Source organism: Vulpes lagopus, unplaced genomic scaffold, assembly GCF_018345385.1.
Source record: "Vulpes lagopus strain Blue_001 unplaced genomic scaffold, ASM1834538v1 ctg448, whole genome shotgun sequence".
NCBI classification, from domain to species: Eukaryota; Metazoa; Chordata; class Mammalia; order Carnivora; family Canidae; genus Vulpes; species Vulpes lagopus.
Window position 1 is genome coordinate 1 of NW_024570827.1, and position 22,035 is coordinate 22,035.

Genomic DNA, 22,035 nt, shown 5'->3' on the forward strand with positions numbered 1-22,035 from the left:
AATTATCATAAAGTATTCATGGAGCTCTCACAGCATTCAGTGGCATGATTTTAAGCCCTATTGGAAAGTGTACTTTTCCCTCCTAGGAAGATTCTATAACATTAAGTGACCAGTAGATAGCTATTTCCATTCTTTATTAACATAGAATCTGTAATGGAAATAGAAGACTGTTAAGGGTAAAATCAAAATCAGATAATGAAGAAAACATATTTATTCCACTAAGTATATTTCTCAAATTATAGTCCTTTTTCATTAAATAATTTGTGCCAATTAAAAAAAAACTGTTAAGTTTTTCCTATAATCTAACATTGCTTTCTTTTCCTCAAAGATTTTTTTATTTATGTTTTGGGGAGAGAGAGAGAGTAGAGGGAGAAAGAGAGAGGGAAAAAAATCTCAAGCTGACTCCCCACTGAACGTAGAGACCATCAAAGAGTTCATGTAGGGTTCTATTTCATGATTCCTGGGATCATAACCTGAGCTGAAACTGAGTCAGACTCTTAACCAACTGACCCATCCAGTGCTCCCTAACGTTGCTTTCTAAAGCTAATCTGTCTGAAGAATTACACATAACTTTTCAAAAATAATGACATATAATATTTGCACAGATTTTATTTAATTTGTTTTTTAAAAGATTTTATTTATTTACTAATGATTGACAGAGAGAGAGAGAGAGAGAGAGAGAGAGAGAGACAGCAGAGGGAGAAGCAGGCTCCATGCCAGGAGCCTGACACGTGACTCCAGGATCACGCTCTGGGCCAAAGGCAGGCACTGAACCACTGAGCCACCCAGGAATCCCCCCAGATTTTATGTTTTAAATGGTGGATGTGGGATCTCTGGGTGGCGCAGCGGTTTGGCGCCTGCCTTTGGCCCAGGGCGCGATCCTGGAGACCCGGGATCGAGTCCCATGTCGGGTTCCCGGTGCATGGAGCCTGCTTCTCCCTCTGCCTGTGTCTCTGCCTCTCTCTTTCTCTCTGTGACTATCATAAATAATAAATAAAAAAAATTAAAAAAAATAAATGGTGGATGTGCACATATATGATTTCTTCATATTTTGATATCATTATGTTACTATCTCTAGCACATATAATACATTGTAAGAAATTTGCTTAGATTCAACCATTCTTCCATATAAAATATATCTTCAGTGTGTCCTTATCAGTGCTATTTTGGTTGAAAAACATACAAAACAAGTTGAGTTAGCCTTTGTGAATATATCCACAAAACAAAGGGATTACCTTCGGTAAAAGGAGAGACACTGTACTGAAAAGAGATGATGGAAAGTAAAAATAGGGCTAGATGTGGTTACTTTTTAAAGTAAGAGGCAGACAGTTAAGAGTGTTGATACTGCTGTGGCGCTTATCTCAACAGGAAATTCTTGATTGGTAAGACAGAGCATAAAAGCTCTGGGCCTCTGTTTCTCTGCTTGGAATGTTAGAGATATGAAATGCAAAAATTTTCAAAAGATCCCCTCTTTTAGAGAAATAAAAGTGTGACTTTGCCATTGTAGATGGTAATATGCCAAGCTTGATTATGTCCCTCTTTCTTTTGAGTCATCAATTTTTCTCTTCTGAATGACTCCATTAGGATAGAACATGCTATTTTATATTCATTTAAACACACACACACACACACACACACACAAACAACAACAAAAAATTTTCCACATGCCCTTCTAGCCACTATGACTGACTGACTGATTTATCAAAAGTTGTCCAAATAGTTGTTTCTCCTTGCTGCCTATACTCTCAGTTTGCATTCTCTCTAGTTGAGCTTTTTTCCAGACCTTGCCCCTAATTGATTTTATCAAATCTCAGATGACTGCCATGTTGTCAAATCCAATAGTCACTCCTGAATCTTTATCTCTATCAACCATGACACTTGATCACTCAGTCATGAGCTATCTTCTTCACTTGACTACATGAGATCTCATATATCTGGTTAGCCCTCAGCCTCTCTGATCAAGTTTCTGACCAAAATTTCATTTCTGAATCTTTGTAATTTATCTAAACTCTGAATGTTGGATTAACTTGGGACTTAGACTATACACTTTTTCATTATACTTACTCCTCAAGTGATCTTAGTCTCATGGCTTTATTTATTTAATTTTAATATTTAATATATCTTTAGACAACTTTCCAAATATATGTTTGCAAAAATGACCTCCTTCCTTAACTACAGACTTAAGTATCCAAATCCCCACTCAAAATCTCCCTATGGATATCTACTTGATAAGTCAGACTTCACTGACTTTGAAACATCCTAAATGTTAGTCTTACAACTTGTGCACTTTGATGAAAGCAATCCTCTCATCCAGTTGTTCAAGCTACATGTAGAATTATCTATGACATCTGTTTATGTTCACACTTTAAATTTAATTTATTACCTAAATCTTGGCAAAACTCAAAAGAAATGCCAAACTCAACCACTTCTCATCACCTTTGGCCTTTTACCAGGAACCATTATGTCTTGCCCGAGCTGCTGAAATAATCTATTATTTACCTAGTTCCAGTTGTGCCTCTTTCTAAAATATTTTCTAGACAATAGTCAGAATGTTCCTTTGAAAGCATAGGCCATTTATAGTCATTCATCTGGTGAAATGCTCTGATGATTTTTCCATACAACTCAAAAAAACAAAATAGAACAAAAATCCAGACTCCACTACTCCCAAAACACCAGAACTCTTAGCATGGCATTACAGAGTCCTATAGATCCAACCCTCATCCCCACCTCATTTCTCTCAATACTCATTTTCGACCACTATTTCATATTTCATACCACTCTGCTTTCATTGGTTTCCACATGGTTCCTTATTATCTTAGGACCTTTGCAAGTGCTGTCACTTCTATTAAACAATTCATCACTCAGAGATCAGCATGACCCATTTCCACATTCATTCCAAGTCTCTGTTCAAATGTCAGGTTACAGAGACTGTCCCTGAAAACTATATATAAAATATCACACAACTCCAAACTCTGTCTACCCTATTAGTCATGATTTGTTTTCCATAATATATGATTACCTGGAATTATTTGTTTACTATGTCTTATCCTCTAAAATGCAAGCTGCACCAAGTCAAAACTTTTTTTCAACTGCGATATCTCTGGTGTCCCAGAACCATGACTTTGTACGCAATAATAAAACAGTAACATAGAAAACCAGAAATCAATCCTTGTGAAATGCACCAAGGAATGAATATTGCATTTATCTGGGCTATCAGCTATAAGTTCAATGAACTTTGAGCAATGAGTAAGGAGATTCATTGGGCAATGAGTAAGGAGACTTTCATAAAAATATGAAGAAGCCATTTCACTACGGAAGCAAAGATGATATTTTTAAAAATAGGATTTTAGTACAACTTTGAAATCATTTGATATACACTTCCTATATTGTTGAATATTTAAATTGTTTATAGCTTTTTTGTTACTATACTTTGCTGTAGTGCAAATAGATATTCATAAACATCTCAACCATTTAATTCTATAAATTCTAAGAAGTGAATTATTAGGGGATCCCTGGGTGGCGCAGCAGTTTGGCGCCTGCCTTTGGCCCAGGGCGCGATCCTGGACACCCGAGATCGAATCCCACGTTGGGCTCCCGGTGCGTGGAGCCTGCTTCTCCCTCTGCCTGTGTCTCTGCCTCTCTCTCTCTCTCTGTATGACTATCATAAATAAATAAAAAAAAATTAAAAAAAAGAAGTGAATTATTAGTCAAGAATTTGAACATTTTAAGACTTGACAAATACTACCAAACACCCACCAAGAAATATATATTAATTTTTCTCCCATGAAAATAATATTAAAATGCAAATCTCATCCATTCTGAGACAACTCATTGCACTATCCATGAAAATAAATGCAAAAACAAAAGGACTTCATAAGAGATAACAAACTCACTTTCTCCCTCATTTCCCAGTGTTAATGATATTGGACAGGTTTTATTTTTGGATATTATTGTGTATTTTGTGATCTCCCTTCATCACTGCTCATTTTATTCTAAAGAGTTGTGCATCATCTTCCCTATCTTTTATTTTGGAAACATCGCAAATATTTTTGCAAACATTCTTTCCAAGTTTACCATTTGAATTTTGTTTAAGTGTTGACATTTATGTGATCAAGTGTGGCCATATTTTCTTATAATTATTTTATCTATTTAACCATGTAATGATTAGCAGCCTTTCTCCATTCTGAGAAATTATTATATAATTATACAATTCTGAAAGAATTATTTTTGGAGTATATCATAAAGTGAATCTCATTTTATTTTTCTCCAAATGGTTACCCAATTGCTAGAAAATAAGTTACCGAATAATCCTTCATTTTCCTATTGCTTTATATCTCCATTTATTACCTCTATTGTACTAATCTCTTTATGTACACTCACTACTATACCACATAGATTTCAATACTCTGGCTTTGTAAGCAGTCAGGGGCTATGTCCATTTATCTTGCTATTTATTCCTAGAAACAAGAAAGCACCTAATAACTGTTTTTGAATTATGAATAAGGAGAGAGTTACTGTTATGCAAAACTGAGAAAGTGGAAGAGGACTCCTATGGAATGGATATACTCCAAGTCTGGATCTCTAAACACCAAGCTCGGACCTCCTCAATGCCCTACAATGATCAATGATTTCACAGCTAGCAAAACTAGAAAAAAAGATTTTAAACATCTCTCCAGAAACTTTGAGATAATACTGAGAAAAGAAATATTTCTCCAATAGAAAGATCTTAATAGTCTTCATCAACAGCTAGTCAAATGTACTGCTTGAGAGACTCTAGGACAAAATGAATCTGATGTTTCCTTAATAAGTAGCAGAAAGCCAGTATTGTTTGCCAATATTCTGGAATCTATCTCTCTGTTCAGAACACCTAATTCATGAACGCAGTGCTTGAGGAATTTTTGGGGGCCTTAGTGTCATAAGGAGTCAAAGTTGAGATGGAAGTAGAAGAGCTGAAGCATATGGGGTGAATGTCAGTGTATCCAGTGTGTCTCTATAAATTAAATTTCCAATTCTAATACAAACATGTTTTCTTGACATTGGTTTCATTCACATATAACCCATCAAATATTCCTTCCTAGGTGAGCCTTTCTTTTTTCCTTTCCCTAATCCTCCTTTCTCCCCTCTATCACACTAGTTATTCTATTCTACAGTGATACAGCTCGTAAGTTTCTCAAATTTAGCTCCAAAAAGTTAGGGATTGTGTCTGTACTTCCCAAATTTAGTATAAGATGTTATACACTATAAGTTTTAGTTAATGTTTATTGAATTCAATTAGTTCTGTCACCTAATAATGGAGCAGCAAAGGAAATTTTGTTTAAATGAAGGTCCCAGTAAATTATATCTGAATCAAAGAATCATGGACTTGCAGGGCCACAAGCAGGCCTAAAAGTCATCTCGTCCAACACCTCTTCTAATGCGTGAATTTCCTTTACATTCTATTTGAACACTTAATGATGAGCAGCATATACCTTCTGGAATTAGCTTATTTCATTACCAGTAGGCTCAGAGTTTTAAACTTATAAAACTTTTAAACCTTTAAAGTTCTACTTTCAGGTCAGCAAAAGCCTATTCTCCTTTAACTTCCACCCAAAGCAAGTCTACTGATATCTCTTTCATATCACAACCATTCAAATATTTCAAGATATAGTATCTTTTTATTTCAGAAAAAAATATTCCAAGTCTTCCAAATTTGTCTCACCAGTATGGTTCCAACTTCTGTCTCCATTCTTCAGAAGTAGGCTGACCACCATAGAATTATGCTATACCATCAACCTCCCACCCCCTTCTCCCTGTCCTTCGTCTTATATTTTACAGTTCACAAGTTTATTTATTTAAAGATTTTATTTGTTTATTCATGAGAGATATGAGAGAGAGAGAGAGAGAGAGAGAGAGAGAGAGAGAGGCAGAGACACAGGCAGAGGGAGAAGCAGGCTCCATGCAGGGAGCCCAACGTGGGACTCGATCCTGGGTCTCCAGGATCATGCCCCGGGATGAAGGCAGGTGCTAAACCCGCTGAGCCACCAGGCATCCCCAGTTCACAAGTTTATGTCACAGTCACTGTGAGATTGCTTCAGCATATTGTGAACTAAATCTCCTAAGTCATTTCAAACAATCTGCACCTAAGGCAAGACCCTTCACCTGCTACGTAGAGGGCATGTGTGAAGAGTTGGTTTATCTCTATTAAATTTCCCCTTGTTAGAATTTTCCATTGCTCCAGCTATGACAAGACTTCTATGAATCTTGATTCTATCATTCACTGTGATTTCTGCCCTTCTCTAATTTGTGTTATAACCAAACTGAAGGCCTAATCTTTATCAACTCACATCAGAGTGAGCATCAAATAGCCTAAGCAGAGTGGCCTTTCTTGAAGTCTATTTCCTCAGTCTTCTCAACGTAATACATACTGAGCCAAGGTAAGATGCCATGATGTACTGGGCTGGTGACATGGGCAGGGGGGTCGGGTGGGTGGGGGTGGGACACCACTCTCCTGCACAGGTCAAACAGAGTAGAAGGCCTAGTTTTCACAGCTACCACCTCCTGAGACATGGTGTTAGAAATTGTCTTAATAAAATAAACCAATCCCAAATGCAGATTTTGATCAGGTGTATGGAAGGCAAGCTTATTCTACACAGTGCCCTTAGAATCTAGGCTCTTTCCCTCACGCAACTTTTTTCTCACTCTTCATGCAGCACTTGGCTCACACAGGAAATACTAGGAATTCGCTGGATTGAGCTTGGATGCACTAGTTTTGTGGCTACACTCTCATTGAACAAGGACGTTTCCAATGTCTGCATTGAGATCAGATACACTTGAGGAGAATCTTGTCCCTTCCTCATGCTTTTCCACAACCTCTTCTGGCGCCTAACATAAGAATGCTGGGACCTACGTCTACGGGCAGTCAGGATGCGGGCGGGTCCTGCCCTGACCGCAGCTCGCACAAGGAGGCATGCCTACAAGCCAGGTTTCAACCAGCTGCATTCTTAGGGTACTGAAACTTAGCAGTACTCTAAGCCAGGAGGTACCCAGAATACCACTCCACTGAGCTGGAGACCCCATCCAGGTCTGCTTATTCCACTTGCGTCTCACAAGCCTCTGAGAAACGGCTCTGGTGCAGATGTTGGAAACTCTTTCTGCAGGCCGTGTGCAACTGAGAGGGACTGAGGGTGAGCTCAACTCTCGGAAGTAAGTTGCTATTGGAAAAGGAGTTCAGCTAGCTTCTCTCGTATGGCACTTAGGATGTACCATGTGGCTCACACAGGAAATACTAAAAAACCGCTAGATTGAGCTTGGATGCACTAGTGTTGAGGGCCAGGACTTGCCACTTACCTCTCACAACACTTCAGGCACGCATGGGTGCTAGGCCTTTTAGAAGCACGGTGTACCTGCAGGCAGGATGTGGGAGGGACAGTCCATAAGCTCAACTCTCGGAAGTGTGTATGCTTTACAGGCAGATGTCTGGAAGACACTTATTGATGGGAGCTAGGACCGAGCTACACTCTCATTGAACAAGGACGATTGCAATGTCTGTATTGGACTCAGAATCACTTGGGCAGAGTCCTGTCACTTCCACATGCTTTTCACACAACCTCTTCCGGTGCCTAACATAAGGATGCTGGGACCTTTGTCTATGGGCTGGCAGGATGCGGGCGGGTCCTGCCCTGACCTGAGCTCGCACAAAGAAGCATGCCTACAAGCCAGCTTTCTTTCTTTTTTTTTTAATTTTTTTTTATTATTTATTTATGATAGTCATACAGAGAGAGAGAGAGAGGCAGAGACACAGGCAGAGGGAGAAGCAGGCTCCATGCACCGGGAGCCTGATGTGGGATTCGATCCCGGGTCTCCAGGATCGCGCCCAGGGCCAAAGGCAGGCGCCAAACCGCTGCGCCACCCAGGGATCCCTACAAGCCAGCTTTCAACTAGCTGCAGGAATCTCCTCAGGTGTGTCTGATCTCAATGCAGACATTGCAAACGTCCTTGTTCAATGAGAGTGTAGCTCGGTCCTAGCTCCCATCAAAATGTCTAGCAGACATCTGCCTGCAAAGCATACACACTTCCGAGAGTTGGGCTTATGGACTGTCCCTCCCACATCCTGCCTGCACGTACACCGCGCTCCTAACAGGCCTAGCCCCGAAGCGTGCGTGAAGTGTTGTGAGAGGTAAGTGGAAAGTCCCGGCCCACAAGACTAGTGCATCCAAGGCAACCAGCGATTTCCTAGTATTTCCTGTGTGAGCCAGGTGCGACATCCTAAGTGCCATACGAGAGAAGCTAGCTGAACGCCTTGTCCGAAAGCAACTTACTTCGGAGAGTTGAGCTCACCCTCAGTCCCTCACAGTTGCACACTGCCTGCAGAAAGAGTTTCCAACATCTGCACCACAGCCGTTTGTCAGAGGCTTGTGAGACGCAAGTGGAATAAGAAGACCTGGAGGGTGTCTCCAGCTGCAGTGGAGTGGTATTCTGGGTACCTCCTGGCTTAGAACACTGTTACGTTCTCAGTGCCCGAGGAACGCAGCTAGTTGAAAGCTGGCTTGTAGGCGTGCTTCCTTCTGCGAGCTGAGTTCAGGGCAGGAGCCTCCCGCATTCTGACTGCCCGTAGACGTAGGTCCCAGCATCCTTATGTTAGGTGCCGGAAGAGGTTGTGTGAAGAGCATGTGGAAGTGACAGGATTCTCCTCAGGTGTATCTGATCTCAATGCAGACATTGCAAACGTCCTTGTTCAATGAGAGTGTAGCTCGGTCCTAGCTCCCATCAAAGTGTCTAGCAGACATCTGCCTGCAAAGCATACACACTTCCGAGAGTTGGGCTTATGGACTGTCCCTCCCACATCCTGCCTGCACGTACACCGCGCTCCTAACAGGCCTAGCCCCGATGCGTGCCTGAAGTGTTGTGAGAGGTAAGTGGAAAGTCCCGGCCCAAAAGACTAGTGCATCCAAGCTCGACGCAGCGATTTCCTAGTATTTCCTGTGTGAGCCAGGTGCGACATCCTATGTGCCATACGAGAGAAGCTAGCTGAACGCCTTGTCCGAAAGCAACTTACTTCGGAGAGTTGAGCTCACCCTCAGTCCCTCACAGTTGCACACTGCCTGCAGAAAGAGTTTCCAACATCTGCACCACAGCCGTTTGTCAGAGGCTTGTGAGACGCAAGTGGAATAAGCAGACCTGTAGGGTGTCTCCAGCTGCAGTGGAGTGGTATTCTGGGTACCTCCTGGCTTAGAACACTGTTATGTTCTCAGTGCCCGAGGAACGCAGCTAGTTGAAAGCTGGCTTGTAGGCGTGCTTCCTTGTGCGAGCTGAGTTCAGAGCAGGACCCGTCCCGCATTCTGACTGCCCGTAGACGTAGGTCCCAGCATCCTTATGTTAGGTGCCGGAAGAGGTTGTGTGAAGAGCATGTGGAAGTGACAGGATTCTCCTCAGTGTATCTGATCTCAATGCAGACATTGCAAACGTCCTTGTTCAATGAGAGTGTAGCTCGGTCCTAGCTCCCATCAAAGTGTCTAGCAGACATCTGCCTGCAAAGCATACACACTTCCGAGAGTTGGGCTTATGGACTGTCCCTCCCACATCCTGCCTGCACGTACACCGCGCTCCTAACAGGCCTAGCACCGATGCGTGCCTGAAGTGTTGTGAGAGGTAAGTGGAAAGTCCCGGCCCACAAGACTAGTGCATCCAAGCTCAACCCAGCGATTTCCTAGTATTTCCTGTGTGAGCCGGGTGCGACATCCTAAGTGCCATACGAGAGAAGCTAGCTGAACGCCTTGTCCGAAAGCAACTTACTTCGGAGAGTTGAGCTCACCCTCAGTCCCTCACAGTTGCACACTGCCTGCAGAAAGAGTTTCCAACATCTGCACCACAGCCGTTTGTCAGAGGCTTGTGAGACGCAAGTGGAATAAGCAGACCTGGAGGGTGTCTCCAGCTGCAGTGGAGTGGTATTCTGGGTACCTCCTGGCTTAGAACACTGTTACGTTCTCAGTGCCCGAGGAACGCAGCTAGTTGAAAGCTGGCTTGTAGGCGTGCTTCCTTGTGCGAGCTGAGTTCAGGGCAGGACCCTCCCGCATTCTGACTGCCCTGTAGACGTAGGTCCCAGCATCCTTATGTTAGGTGCCGGAAGAGGTTGTGTGAAGAGCATGTGGAAGTGACAGGATTCTCCTCAGGTGTATCTGATCTCAATGCAGACATTGCAAACGTCCTTGTTCAATGATAGTGTAGCTCGGTCCTAGCTCCCATCAAAGTGTCTAGCAGACATCTGCCTGCAAAGCATACACACTTCCGAGAGTTGGGCTTATGGACTGTCCCTCCCACATCCTGCCTGCACGTACACCCGGCTCCTAACAGGCCTAGCCCCGATGCGTGCCTGAAGTGTTGTGAGAGGTAAGTGGAAAGTCCCGGCCCACAAGACTAGTGCATCCAAGCTCAACCCAGCGATTTCCTAGTATTTCCTGTGTGAGCCAGGGTGCTACATCCTAAGTGTCATACGAGAGAAGCTAGCTGAACGCCTTGTCCAAAAGCAACTTACTTCGGAGAGTTGAGCTCACCCTCAGTCCCTCACAGTTGCAAACTGCCTGCACAAACAGTTTCCAACATCTGCACCACAGCCGTTTGTCAGAGGCTTGTGAGACACAAGTGGAATAAGCGGACCTGGAGGGTGTCTCCAGCTGCAGTGGAGTGGTATTCTGGGTACCTCCTGGCTTAGAACACTGTTACAATCTCAGTCCCCGAGGAACGCAGCTAGTTGAAAGCTGGCTTGTCGGCGTGCTTCTTTGTGCGAGCTGAGTTCAGGGCAGGACCCTCCCGCATTCTGACTGCCCGTAGACGTAAGTCCCATCATCCTTATGTTAGGTGCCGGAAGAGGTTGTGTGAAGAGCATGTGGAAGTGACAGGATTCTCCTCAAGTTTATCTGATCTCAATGCAGACATTGCCAACGTCCTTGTTCAATGAGAGTGTAGCTCGGTCCTAGCTCTCATCAAAGTGTCTAGCATGGGTGGTGCCACAGAGGGAGGACAGGGCAAGGTTGAGGGTTTGGGTCCTGGCGCCCTCCACCCCCCCGGGGTCTCTTTCCCCCTTCCTCCTCCTCCTCCTCCCCCCCCTTCCTCCTCAGCCCGCCCACGGGGCCCCCCTCACCTTCCCGCTCGCCCCCATTGTTCCGCCCCTGGCCTTCCGCCCTTCCCCATCCCGCCCGCTCCCCTTTTCCCCTCAGTTGCCTCGCGCCTGCAGTTTTTGGCTTTCACCCCCACCAGTGACCAAAGACTTGACCACTCAAAGTCCAGCTCCCCGGAACACTGCTCGACATGGACACCGGTGTGATGGAAGGTGGATTAAACGTCACTCTCACCATCCGGCTACTTATGCATGGAAAGGAAGTTGGCAGTATCATCGGAAAGAAAGGAGAATCAGTTAAGAAGATGCGTGAGGAGAGTGGTGCACGTATCAACATCTCAGAAGGGAATTGTCCTGAGGGAATTATCACTTTGGCTGGACTCACTAACGCCATCTTCAAAGCCTTCGCTATGATCATTGACAAACTGGAAGAGGACATCAGCAGCTCTATGACCAATAGCACAGCTACCAGTAGACCCCCAGTTACCCTGAGGCTGGTGGTCCCTGCTAGTCAGTGTGGCTCTCTCTTTGGGAAAGGTGGTTGCAAGATCAAGGAAATACGAGAGAGTACAGGGGCTCAGGTTCAGGTGGCAGGGGATATGCTCCCCAACTCAACTGAGCGGGCCATCACTATTGCTGGCATTCCGCAATCCATCACTGAGTGTGTGAAACAGATCTGCGTGGTCATGTTGGAGTCCCCCCCGAAGGGCGTGTCCATCCCGTACCGGCCCAAGCCGTCCAGTTCTCCAGTCATCTTTGCAGGTGGTCAGGACAGGTACAGCACAGGCAGCGACAGTGCAAGCTTTCCCCACACCACCCCGTCCATGTGCCTCAACCCTGACCTGGAGGGACCACCTCTAGAGGCCTATACCATTCAAGGACAGTATGCCATTCCACAGCCAGATTTGACCAAGCTGCATCAGTTGGCAATGCAACAGTCTCGTTTTCCCATGACGCATGGCACATCGGATTCAGTGGCATTGAATCCAGCTCTCCAGAGGTGAAAGGCTATTGGGGTTTGGATGCATCTGCTCAGACTACTTCTCATGAACTCACCATTCCAAACGATTTGATTGGCTGCATAATCAGGCGTCAAGGCACCAAAATCAATGAGATCCGTCAGATGTCTGGGGCGCAGATCAAAATTGCGAACCCAGTGGAAGGATCTATTGATAGGCAGGTTACCATCACTGGATCTGCTGCCAGCATTAGCCTGGCTCAATATCTAATCAATGTCAGGCTTTCCTCGGAGACGGGTGGCATGGGGAGCAGCTAGAACAATGCAGATTCATCCATAATCCCTTTCTGCTGTTCACCACCACCCATGATCCATCTGTGTAGTTTCTGAACAGTCAGCGATTCCAGGTTTTAAATAGTTTGTAAATTTTCAGTTTCTATACACTTTATCATCCACTCGTGATTTTTTAATTAAAGCGTTTTAATTCCTTTCTCTGTTCAGCTGTTAATGCTGAGATCCATATTTAGTTTTATAAGCTTCTCCCCCCCCCCTTTTTTTTGGCTGATGAATTTTTCTGTTTGTCATGGAAATGTAAGAGTGGAATATTAATACATTTCAGCTTAGTTCTGTAATGTCAGGAATTTTTCAAAAAGATTAAAACATGGACTGGAGCTTTTTCTTTGTGAATAGAATAGAATGTGTTTTTTTTTTTTTCGTGATTAATTTTAGTGTTATCTGTCCAATACTTTCAGTTGAAAAAAAATGGCGAAGAGGGCTGGCCATCATCCTGCACCAGGATTGCCTGCTGCTGCTGCAGTTACTAAGGGAAGAATCACCAGCACTGCTAGTGTCTCACTTGTGGCAAACCTCACCGAAGGTCGGATGACCTCTGCAAGACTTGAGGACAATAGAAGGGCAGTCCTGGCTCTTTCCTCCAATTTTTCCCTGCCTGGGTCAGGTGTACCAGCTGGGAAGTCGCTCACTGCTTCCAGTAACACTATCTAGCCAGCCGTGTGGATTGGATTCGATTGGATTGGAACCAAGTTTTCTTACCCTGTATCACCTAGAGTAGAAACACCACAGGCTTTAAGAAGTTTTCAAAACAACAACAAGTTTTCCAGTGGGATGGACTCGAGGGGCTGGAGAACCCTCTTAAACAGCAAAACCAGATTCTTGTGGTTAAAGAGCACAGGGGAAGCACTAGCTGGTGGAGGGGAAGAGTGCTGCCTAAGGTGGCCAGAAATCCAAGAGGTTTCACCTGACTCTGGGTGGAGAGGAGGGCAGATATTGGTTGCTGGAGGAAAGGCCTCTCCCTCCCCTTTTACCTGCCAATTAACAGACGCTAGAGAAATTCAATTCTTTATTAGAACTCTTTAGATCAATGTTCCCTCCACCATTTAGCGGCCGTGAAGCTATTAGAGGGGCTACAGAAGTATGACATTGATGATAATGAAATTGATGAAAATGATATAAAGTTTTTTTTAAGACATGGTGTTGAGGGAAGCACTGATGCCAAAGATGATTTATGTCTAAGTGAGTCGGATAAGACAGATGCTAGAATGAGAGCTTATAAGAAAATTGTTGAATTGAGACACATGCTGGATATTGCTGAGAGCAACTATAAACACTTGGGAGGGATAACAGAAGAAGATCTAAAGCAGAAGAAAGAACAGCTCGAGTCTGAAAAGACTATCAAGGAGCCGCAGGGCCAGCTGGAGTACGAACGGCTCTGGAGAGAAACATTAGAAGGTCAGCTGGATGAATATCCTGCAGAGGTGGATCAACTCAGGGAGACACTGGAAAAGATTCAGGTTCCCAACTTTGCTGTGGAAGATGACTCTTCTTGTGAGTCAAGCAAAGAGAAGAGGCAAATAAAGAAAAAGGTGTCTTCTGGGGGAGTTTTTGTAAGAAGGTACTAATCAGTGAAATAACTTTAAGTAAACTTGCTTGATTTTTCTTTTATTTTTAAAAAAAGGACATTGCAAACGGCCTTGTTCAATGAGAGGGTAGCTCATTCCTAGCTCCCATCAAAGTGTCTAGCAATCATCTGCCTGCAAAGCATACAAACTTCCGAGAGTTGGGCTTATGGACTGTCCCTCCCACATCCTGCCTGCACGTACACCGCGCTCCTAACAGGCCTAGCCCCGATGCGTGCCTGAAGTGTTGTGAGAGGTAAGTGGAAAGTCCCGGCCCACAAGACTAGTGCATCCAAGCTCAACCCAGCGATTTCCTAGTATTTCCTGTGTGAGCCAGGTGCGACATCCTAAGTGCCATAAGAGAGAAGCTAGCTGAACGCCTTGTCCGAAAGCAACTTACTTCGGAGAGTTGAGCTCACCCTCAGTCCCTCAGAGTTGCACACTGCCAGCAGAAAGAGTTTCCAACATCTGCACCACAGCCGTTTGTCAGAGGCTTGTGAGACGCAAGTGGAATAAGCAGACCTGGAGGGTGTCTCCAGCTGCAGTGGAGTGGTATTCTGGGTACCTCCTGGCTTAGAACACTGTTACGTTCTCAGTGCCCGAGGAACGCAGCTAGTTGAAAGCTGGCTTGTAGGCGTGCTTCCTTGTGCGAGCTGAGTTCAGAGCAGGACCCTCCCGCATTCTGACTGCCCGTAGACGTAGGTCCCAGCATCCTTATGTTAGATGCCGGAAGAGGTTGTGTGAAGAGCATGTGGAAGTGACAGGATTCTCCTCAGGTGTATCTGATCTCAATGCAGACATTGCAAACGTCCTTGTTCAATGAGAGTGTAGCTCGGTCCTAGCTCCCATCAAAGTGTCTAGCAGACATCTGCCTGCAAAGCATACACACTTCCGAGAGTTGGGCTAAGGACTGTCCCTCCCACATCCTGCCTGCACGTGCACCTCGCTCCTAACAGGTCTAGCCCCGATGCGTGCCTGAAGTGTTGTGAGAGGTAAGTGGAAAGTCCCGGCCCACAAGACTAGTGCATCCAAGCTCAACCCAGCGATTTCCTAGTATTTCCTGTGTGAGCCAGGTGCGACATCCTAAGTGCCATAAGAGAGAAGCTAGCTGAACGCCTTGTCCGAAAGCAACTTACTTCGGGGAGTTGAGCTCACCCTCAGTCCCTCACAGTTGCACACTGTCTGCAGAAAGAGTTTCCAACATCTGCACCACAGCCGTTTGTAAGACCCATATGAGACGCAAGTGGAATAAGCAGACCTGGAGGGTGTCTCCAGCTGCAGTGGAGTGGTATTCTGGGTACCTCCTGGCTTAGAACACTGTTAGGTTCTCAGTGCCCGACGAACGCAGCTAGTTGAAAGCTGGCTTGTAGGCGTGCTTCCTTTTGCGAGCTGAGTTCAGGGCAAGACCCTCCCGCATTCTGACTGCCCGTAGACGTAGGTCCCAGCATCCTTATGTTAGGTGCCGTAAGAGGTTGTGTGAAGAGCATGTGGAAGTGACAGGATTCTCCTCAAGTGTATCTGATCTCAATGCAGACATTGCAAACGTCCTTGTTCAATGAGAGTGTAGCTCGGTCCTAGCTCCCATCAAAGTGTCTAGCAGACATCTGCCTGCAAAGCATACACACTTCCGAGAGTTGGGCTTATGGACTGTCCCTCCCACATCCTGCCAGCACGTACACCGCGCTCCTAACAGGCCTAGCCCCGATGCGTGCCTGAAGTGTTGTGAGAGGTAAGTGGAAAGTCCCGGCCCACAAGACTAGTGCATCCAAGCTCAACCCAGCGATTTCCTACTATTTCCTGTGTGAGTCAGGTGTTACATCCTAAGTGCCATACGAGAGAAGCTAGCAGAACGCCTTGTCCGAAAGCAACTTACTTCGGAGAGTTGAGCTCACCCTCAGTCCCTCACAGTTGCACACTGCCTGCAGAAAGAGTTTCCGAAATCTGCACCACAGCCGTTTGTCAGAGGCTTGTGAGACGCACGTGGAATAAGCAGACCTGGAGGGTGTCTCCAGCTGCAGTGGAGTGGTATTCTGGGTACCTCCTGGCTTAGAACACTGTTACGTTCTCAGTGCCCGAGGAACGCAGCTAGTTGAAAGCTGGCTTGTAGGCGTGCTTCCTTCTGCGAGCTGAGTTCAGAGCAGGACCCTCGCGCATTCTGACTGCCCGTAGACGTAGATCTCAGCATCCTTATCTTAGGTGCCGGAAGAGGTTGTGTGAAGAGCATGTGGAAGTGACAGGATTCTCCTCAAGTGTATCTGATCTCAATGCAGACATTGCAAACGTCCTTGTTCAATGAGAGTGTAGCTCGGTCCTAGCTCCCATCAAAGTGTCTAGCAGACATCTGCCTGCAAAGCATACACACTTCCGAGAGTTGGGCTTATGGACTGTCCCTCCCACATCCTGCCTGCACGTACACCGCGCTACTAACAGGCCTAGCCCCGATGCGTGCCTGAAGTGTTGTGAGAGGTAAGTGGAAAGTCCCGGCCCACAAGACTAGTGCATCCAAGCTCAACCCAGCGATTTCCTACTATTTCCTGTGTGAGTCAGGTGTTACATCCGAAGTGCCATTCGAGAGAAGCTAGCTGAACGCCTTGTCCGAAAGCAACTTACTTCGGAGAGTTGAGCTCACCCTCAGTCCCTCACAGTTGCACACTGCCTGCAGAAAGAGTTTCCAACATCTGCACCACAGCCGTTTGTCAGAGGCTTGTGAGACGCAAGTGGAATAAGCAGACCTGGAGGGTGTCTCCAGCTGCAGTGGAGTGGTATTCTGGGTACCTCCTGGCTTAGAACACTGTTACGTTCTCAGTGCCCGAGGAACGCAGCTATTTGAAAGCTGGCTTGTAGGCGTGCTTCCTGGTGCGAGCTGAGTTCAGAGCAGGACCCTCCCGCATTCTGACTGCCTGTAGATGTAGGTCCCAGCATCCTTATGTTAGGTGCCGGAAGAGGTTGTGTGAAGAGCATGTGGAAGTGACAGGATTCTCCTCAAGTGTATCTGATCTCAATGCAGACATTGCAAACGTCCTTGTTCAATGAGAGTGTAGCTCGGTCCTAGCTCCCATCAAAGTGTCTAGCAGACATCTGCCTGCAAAGCATACACACTTCCGAGAGTTGGGCTAATGGACTGTCCCTCCCACATCCTGCCTGCACGTACACCGCGCTCCTAACAGGCCTAGCCCCGATGCGTGCCTGAAGTGTTGTGAGAGGTAAGAGGAAAGTCCCGCCCACAAGACTAGTGCATCCAAGCTCAACCCAGCGATTTCTAGTATTTCCTGTGTGAGCCAGGTGCGACATCTTAAGTGCCATACGAGAGAAGCTAGCTGAACGCCTTGTCCGAAAGCAACTTACTTCGGAGAGTTGAGCTCACCCTCAGTCCCTCACAGTTGCACACTGCCTGCAGAAAGAGTTTCCAACATCTGCACCACAGCCGTTTGTCAGAGGCTTGTGAGACGCAAGTGGAATAAGCAGACCTGGAGGGTGTCTCCAGCTGCAGTGGAGTGGTATTCTGGGTACCTCCTGGCTTAGAACACTGTTACGTTCTCAGTGCCCGAGGAACGCAGCTAGTTGAAAGCTGGCTTGTAGGCGTGCTTCCTTGTGCGAGCTGAGTTCAGGGCAGGACCCTCCCGCATTCTGACTGCCCGTAGACGTAGGTCCCAGCATCCTTATGTTAGGTGCCGGAGGGGTTGTGTGAAGAGCATGTGGAAGTGACAGGATTCTCCTCAAGTGTATCTGATCTCAATGCAGACATTGCAAACGTCCTTGTTCAATGAGAGTGTAGCTCGGTCCTAGCTCCCATCAAAGTGTCTAGCAGACATCTGCCTGCAAAGCATACACACTTCTGAGAGTTGGGCTTATGGACTGTCCCTCCCACATCCTGCCTGCACGTACACCTGCGCTCCTAACTGGCCTAGCCCCGATGCGTGCCTGAAGTGTTGTGAGAGGTAAGTGGAAAGTCCCGGCCCACAAGACTAGTGCATCCAAGCTCAACCCAGCGATTTCCTAGTATTTCCTGTGTGAGCCGTGTGCTACATCCTAAGTGTCATACGAGAGAAGCTAGCTGAACGCCTTGTCCAAAAGCAACTTACTTCGGAGAGTTGAGCTCACCCTCAGTCCCTCACAGTTGCACACTTCCTGCAGAAAGAGTTTCCAACATCTGCACCACAGCCGTTTGTCAGAGGCTTGTGAGACGCAAGTGGAATAAGCAGACCTGGAGGGTGTCTCCAGCTGCAGTGGCGTCGTATTCTGGGTACCTCCTGGCTTAGAACACTGTTACGTTCTCAGTGCCCGAGGAACGCAGCTAGTTGAAAGGCTGGCTTGTAGGCGTGCTTCCTTTTGCGAGCTGAGTTCAGGGCAGGACCCTCCCGCATTCGGACTGCCCGTAGATGTAGGTCCCAGCATCCTTATGTTAGTTGCCGGAAGGGGTTGTGTGAAGAGCATGTTGAAGTGACAGTATTCTCCTCAAGTGTATCTGATCTCAATGCAGACATTGCCAACGTCCTTGTTCAATGAGAGTGTAGCTCGGTCCTAGCTCCCATCAAAGTGTCTAGCATGGGTGGGGCCACAGAGGGAGGACAGGGCGAGCTTGTGGGTTTGGGTCCTGACGCCCTCCACCCACCCCGGGGTCTCTTTCCCCCTTCCTCCTCCTCCTCCACCCCCCCCTTCCTCCTCCACCCGCCCGCAGGTGCCCCCCTCACCTTCCCGCTCGCCCCTATTGTTCCGCCCCCGGCCTTCCGCCCTTCCCCTTCCCTCCCGCTCCCCTTTTCCCCTCAGTTGCCTCGCGCCCGCAGTTTTTGGCTTTCACCCCCACCAGTGACCAAAGACTTGACCACTCAAAGTCCAGCTCCCCGGAACACTGCTCGACATGGACACCGGTGTGATGGAAGGTGGATTAAATGTCACTCTCCATCCGGCTACTTATGCATGGAAAGGAAGTTGGCAGTATCATCGGAAAGAAAGGAGAATCAGTTAAGAAGATGCGTGAGGAGAGTGGTGCACGTATCAACATCTCAGAAGGGAATTGTCCTGAGAGAATTATCACTTTGGCTGGACCCACTAACGCCATCTTCAAAGCCTTCGCTATGATCATTGACAAACTGGAAGAGGACATCAGCAGCTCTATGACCAATAGCACAGCTGCCAGTAGACCCCCAGTTACCCTGAGGCTGGTGGTCCCTGCTAGTCAGTGTGGCTCTCTCATTGGGAAAGGTGGTTGCAAGATCAAGGAAATACGAGAGAGTACAGGGGCTCAGGTTCAGGTGGCAGGGGATATGCTCCCCAACTCAACTGAGCGGGCCATCACTATTGCTGGCATTCCGCAATCCATCATTGAGTGTGTGAAACAGATCTGCGTGGTCATGTTGGAGTCCCCCCCGAAGGGCGTGACCATCCCGTACCGGCCCAAGCCGTCCAGTTCTCCAGTCATCTTTGCAGGTGGTCAGGACAGGTACAGCACAGGCAGCGACAGTGCGAGCTTTCCCCACACCACCCCGTCCATGTGCCTCAACCCTGACCTGGAGGGACCACCTCTAGAGGCCTATACCATTCAAGGACAGTATGCCATTCCACAGCCAGATTTGACCAAGCTGCACCAGTTGTCAATGCAACAGTCTCATTTTCCCATGACGCATGGCAACACCGGATTCAGTGGCATTGAATCCAGCTCTCCAGAGGTGAAAGGCCATTGGGGTTTGGATGCATCTGCTCAGACTACTTCTCATGAACTCACCATTCCAAACGATTTGATTGGCTGCATAATCAGGCGTCAAGGCACCAAAATCAATGAGATCCGTCAGATGTCTGGGGCGCAGATCAAAATTGCGAACCCAGTGGAAGGATCTACTGATAGGCAGGTTACCATCACTGGATCTGCTGCCAGCATTAGCCTGGCTCAATATCTAATCAATGTCAGGCTTTCCTCGGAGACGGGTGGCATGGGGAGCAGCTAGAACAATGCAGATTCATCCATAATCCCTTTCTGCTGTTCACCACCACCCATGATCCATCTGTGTAGTTTCTGAACAGTCAGCGATTCCAGGTTTTAAATAGTTTGTAAATTTTCAGTTTCTACACACTTTATCATCCACTCGTGATTTTTTAATTAAAGCGTTTTAATTCCTTTCTCTGTTCAGCTGTTAATGCTGAGATCCATATTTAGTTTTATAAGCTTCTCCCCCCCCCTTTTTTTTGGCTCATGAATTTTTCTGTTTGTCATGGAAATGTAAGAGTGGAATATTAATACATTTCAGTTTAGTTCTGTAATGTCAGGAATTTTTCAAAAAAATTAAAAGATGGACTGGAGCTTTTTCTTTGTGAATAGAATAGAATGTGTTTTTTTTTTCGTGATTAATTTTAGTGTTATCTGTCAAATACTTTCAGTTGAAAAAAAATGGCGAAGAGGGCTGGCCATCATCCTGCACCAGGATTGCCTGCTGCTGCTGCAGTTACTAAGGGAAGAATCACCAGCACTGCTAGTGTCTCACTTGTGGCAAACCTCACCGAAGGTCGGATGACCTCTGCAAGACTTGAGGACAATAGAAGGGCAGTCCTGGCTCTTTCCTCCAATTTTTCCCTGCCTGGGTCAGGTGTACCAGCTGGGAAGTCGCTCACTGCTTCCAGTACTACGATCTAGCCAGCCGTGTGGATTGGATTCGATTGGATTGGAACCAAGTTTTCTTACCCTGTATCACCTAGAGTAGAAACACCACAGGCTTTAAGAAGTTTTCAAAACAACAACAAGTTTTCCAGTGGGATGGACTCGAGGGGCTGGAGAACCCTCTTAACCAGCAAAACCAGATTCTTGTGGTTAAAGAGCACAGGGGAAGCACTAGCTGGTGGAGGGGAAGAGTGCTGCCTAAGGTGGCCAGAAATCCAAGAGGTTTCACCTGCCTCTGGGTGGAGAGGAGGGCAGATATTGGTTGCTGGAGGAAAGGCCTCTCCCTCCCCTTTTACCTGCCAATTAACAGACGCTAGAGAAATTCAATTCTTTATTAGAACTCTTTAGATCAATGTTCCCTCCACCATTTAGCGGCCGTGAAGCTATTAGAGGGGCTACAGAAGTATGACATTGATGATAATGAAATTGATGAAAATGATATAAAGTTTTTTTTAAGACATGGTGTTGAGGGAAGCACTGATGCCAAAGATGATTTATGTCTAAGTGAGTCGGATAAGACAGATGCTAGAATGAGAGCTTATAAGAAAATTGTTGAATTGAGACACCTGCTGGATATTGCTGAGAGCAACTATAAACACTTGGGAGGGATAACAGAAGAAGATCTAAAGCAGAAGAAAGAACAGCTCGAGTCTGAAAAGACTATCAAGGAGCTGCAGGGCCAGCTGGAGTACGAACGGCTCTGGAGAGAAAAATTAGAAGGTCAGCTGGATGAATATCGTGCAGAGGTGGATCAACTCAGGGAGACACTGGAAAAGATTCAGGTTCCCAACTTTGCTGTGGAAGATGACTCTTCTTGTGAGTCAAGCAAAGAGAAGAGGCAAATAAAGAAAAAGGTGTCTTCTGGGGGAGTTTTTGTGAGAAGGTACTAATCAGTGAAATAACTTTAAATAAACTTGCTTGATTTTTCTTTTATTTTTAAAAAAAGGACATTGCAAACGTCCTTGTTCAATGAGAGTGTAGCTCATTCCTAGCTCCCATCAAAGTGTCTAGCAATCATCTGCCTGCAAAGCATACACACTTCCGAGAGTTGGGCTTATGGACTGTCCCTCCCACATCCTGCCTGCACGTACACCGCGCTCCTAACAGGCCTAGCCCCGATGCGTGCCTGAAGTGTTGTGAGAGGTAAGTGGAAAGTCCCGGCCCACAAGACTAGTGCATCCAAGCTCAACCCAGCGATTTCCTAGTATTTCCTGTGTGAGCCAGGTGCGACATCCTAAGTGCCATACGAGAGAAGCTAGCTGAACACCTTGTCCGAAAGCAACTTACTTCGGAGAGTTGAGCTCACCCTCAGTCCCTCACAGTTGCACACTGCCTGCAGAAAGAGTTTCCAACATCTGCACCACAGCCGTTTGTCAGAGGCTTGTGAGACGCAAGTGGAATAAAGCAGACCTGGAGGGTG

General features: G+C 46.3%; 1 protein-coding gene across 2 annotated transcripts; it reads left to right on the plus strand.

Moving 5' to 3' along the window:
• The first annotated feature begins 11,141 nt into the window (after nucleotides 1-11,141).
• Nucleotides 11,142-19,908, plus strand: LOC121483882 (poly(rC)-binding protein 2-like). Of its 2 annotated transcripts, XM_041742380.1 has the most exons (3): nucleotides 11,142-11,427; nucleotides 18,967-19,426; nucleotides 19,493-19,908. In XM_041742380.1, exons 1-3 carry the CDS (start codon nucleotides 11,284-11,286, stop codon nucleotides 19,906-19,908), a joined length of 1,020 nt encoding a protein of 339 aa, XP_041598314.1. In that variant the 5' UTR covers nucleotides 11,142-11,283. The 2 variants fall into 2 exon arrangements, with proteins under 2 accessions (XP_041598314.1, XP_041598313.1); XM_041742379.1 differs by having other exon boundaries at nucleotides 18,967-19,908.
• The last annotated feature ends 2,127 nt before the right edge of the window (nucleotides 19,909-22,035 follow it).

What these genes read in the sequence shown, in the direction of transcription:
- LOC121483882 (XM_041742379.1), top strand. Translation starts at nt 11,284, where the DNA reads ATGGACACCGGTGTGATGGAAGGTGGATTAAACGTCACTCTCACCATC. An exon ending in AGAGTGGTGCACGTATCAAC is followed by an intron (nt 11,428 to 18,966) that starts ATCTCAGAAGGG and finishes GCACGTATCAAC; the next exon opens with ATCTCAGAAGGGAATTGTCC.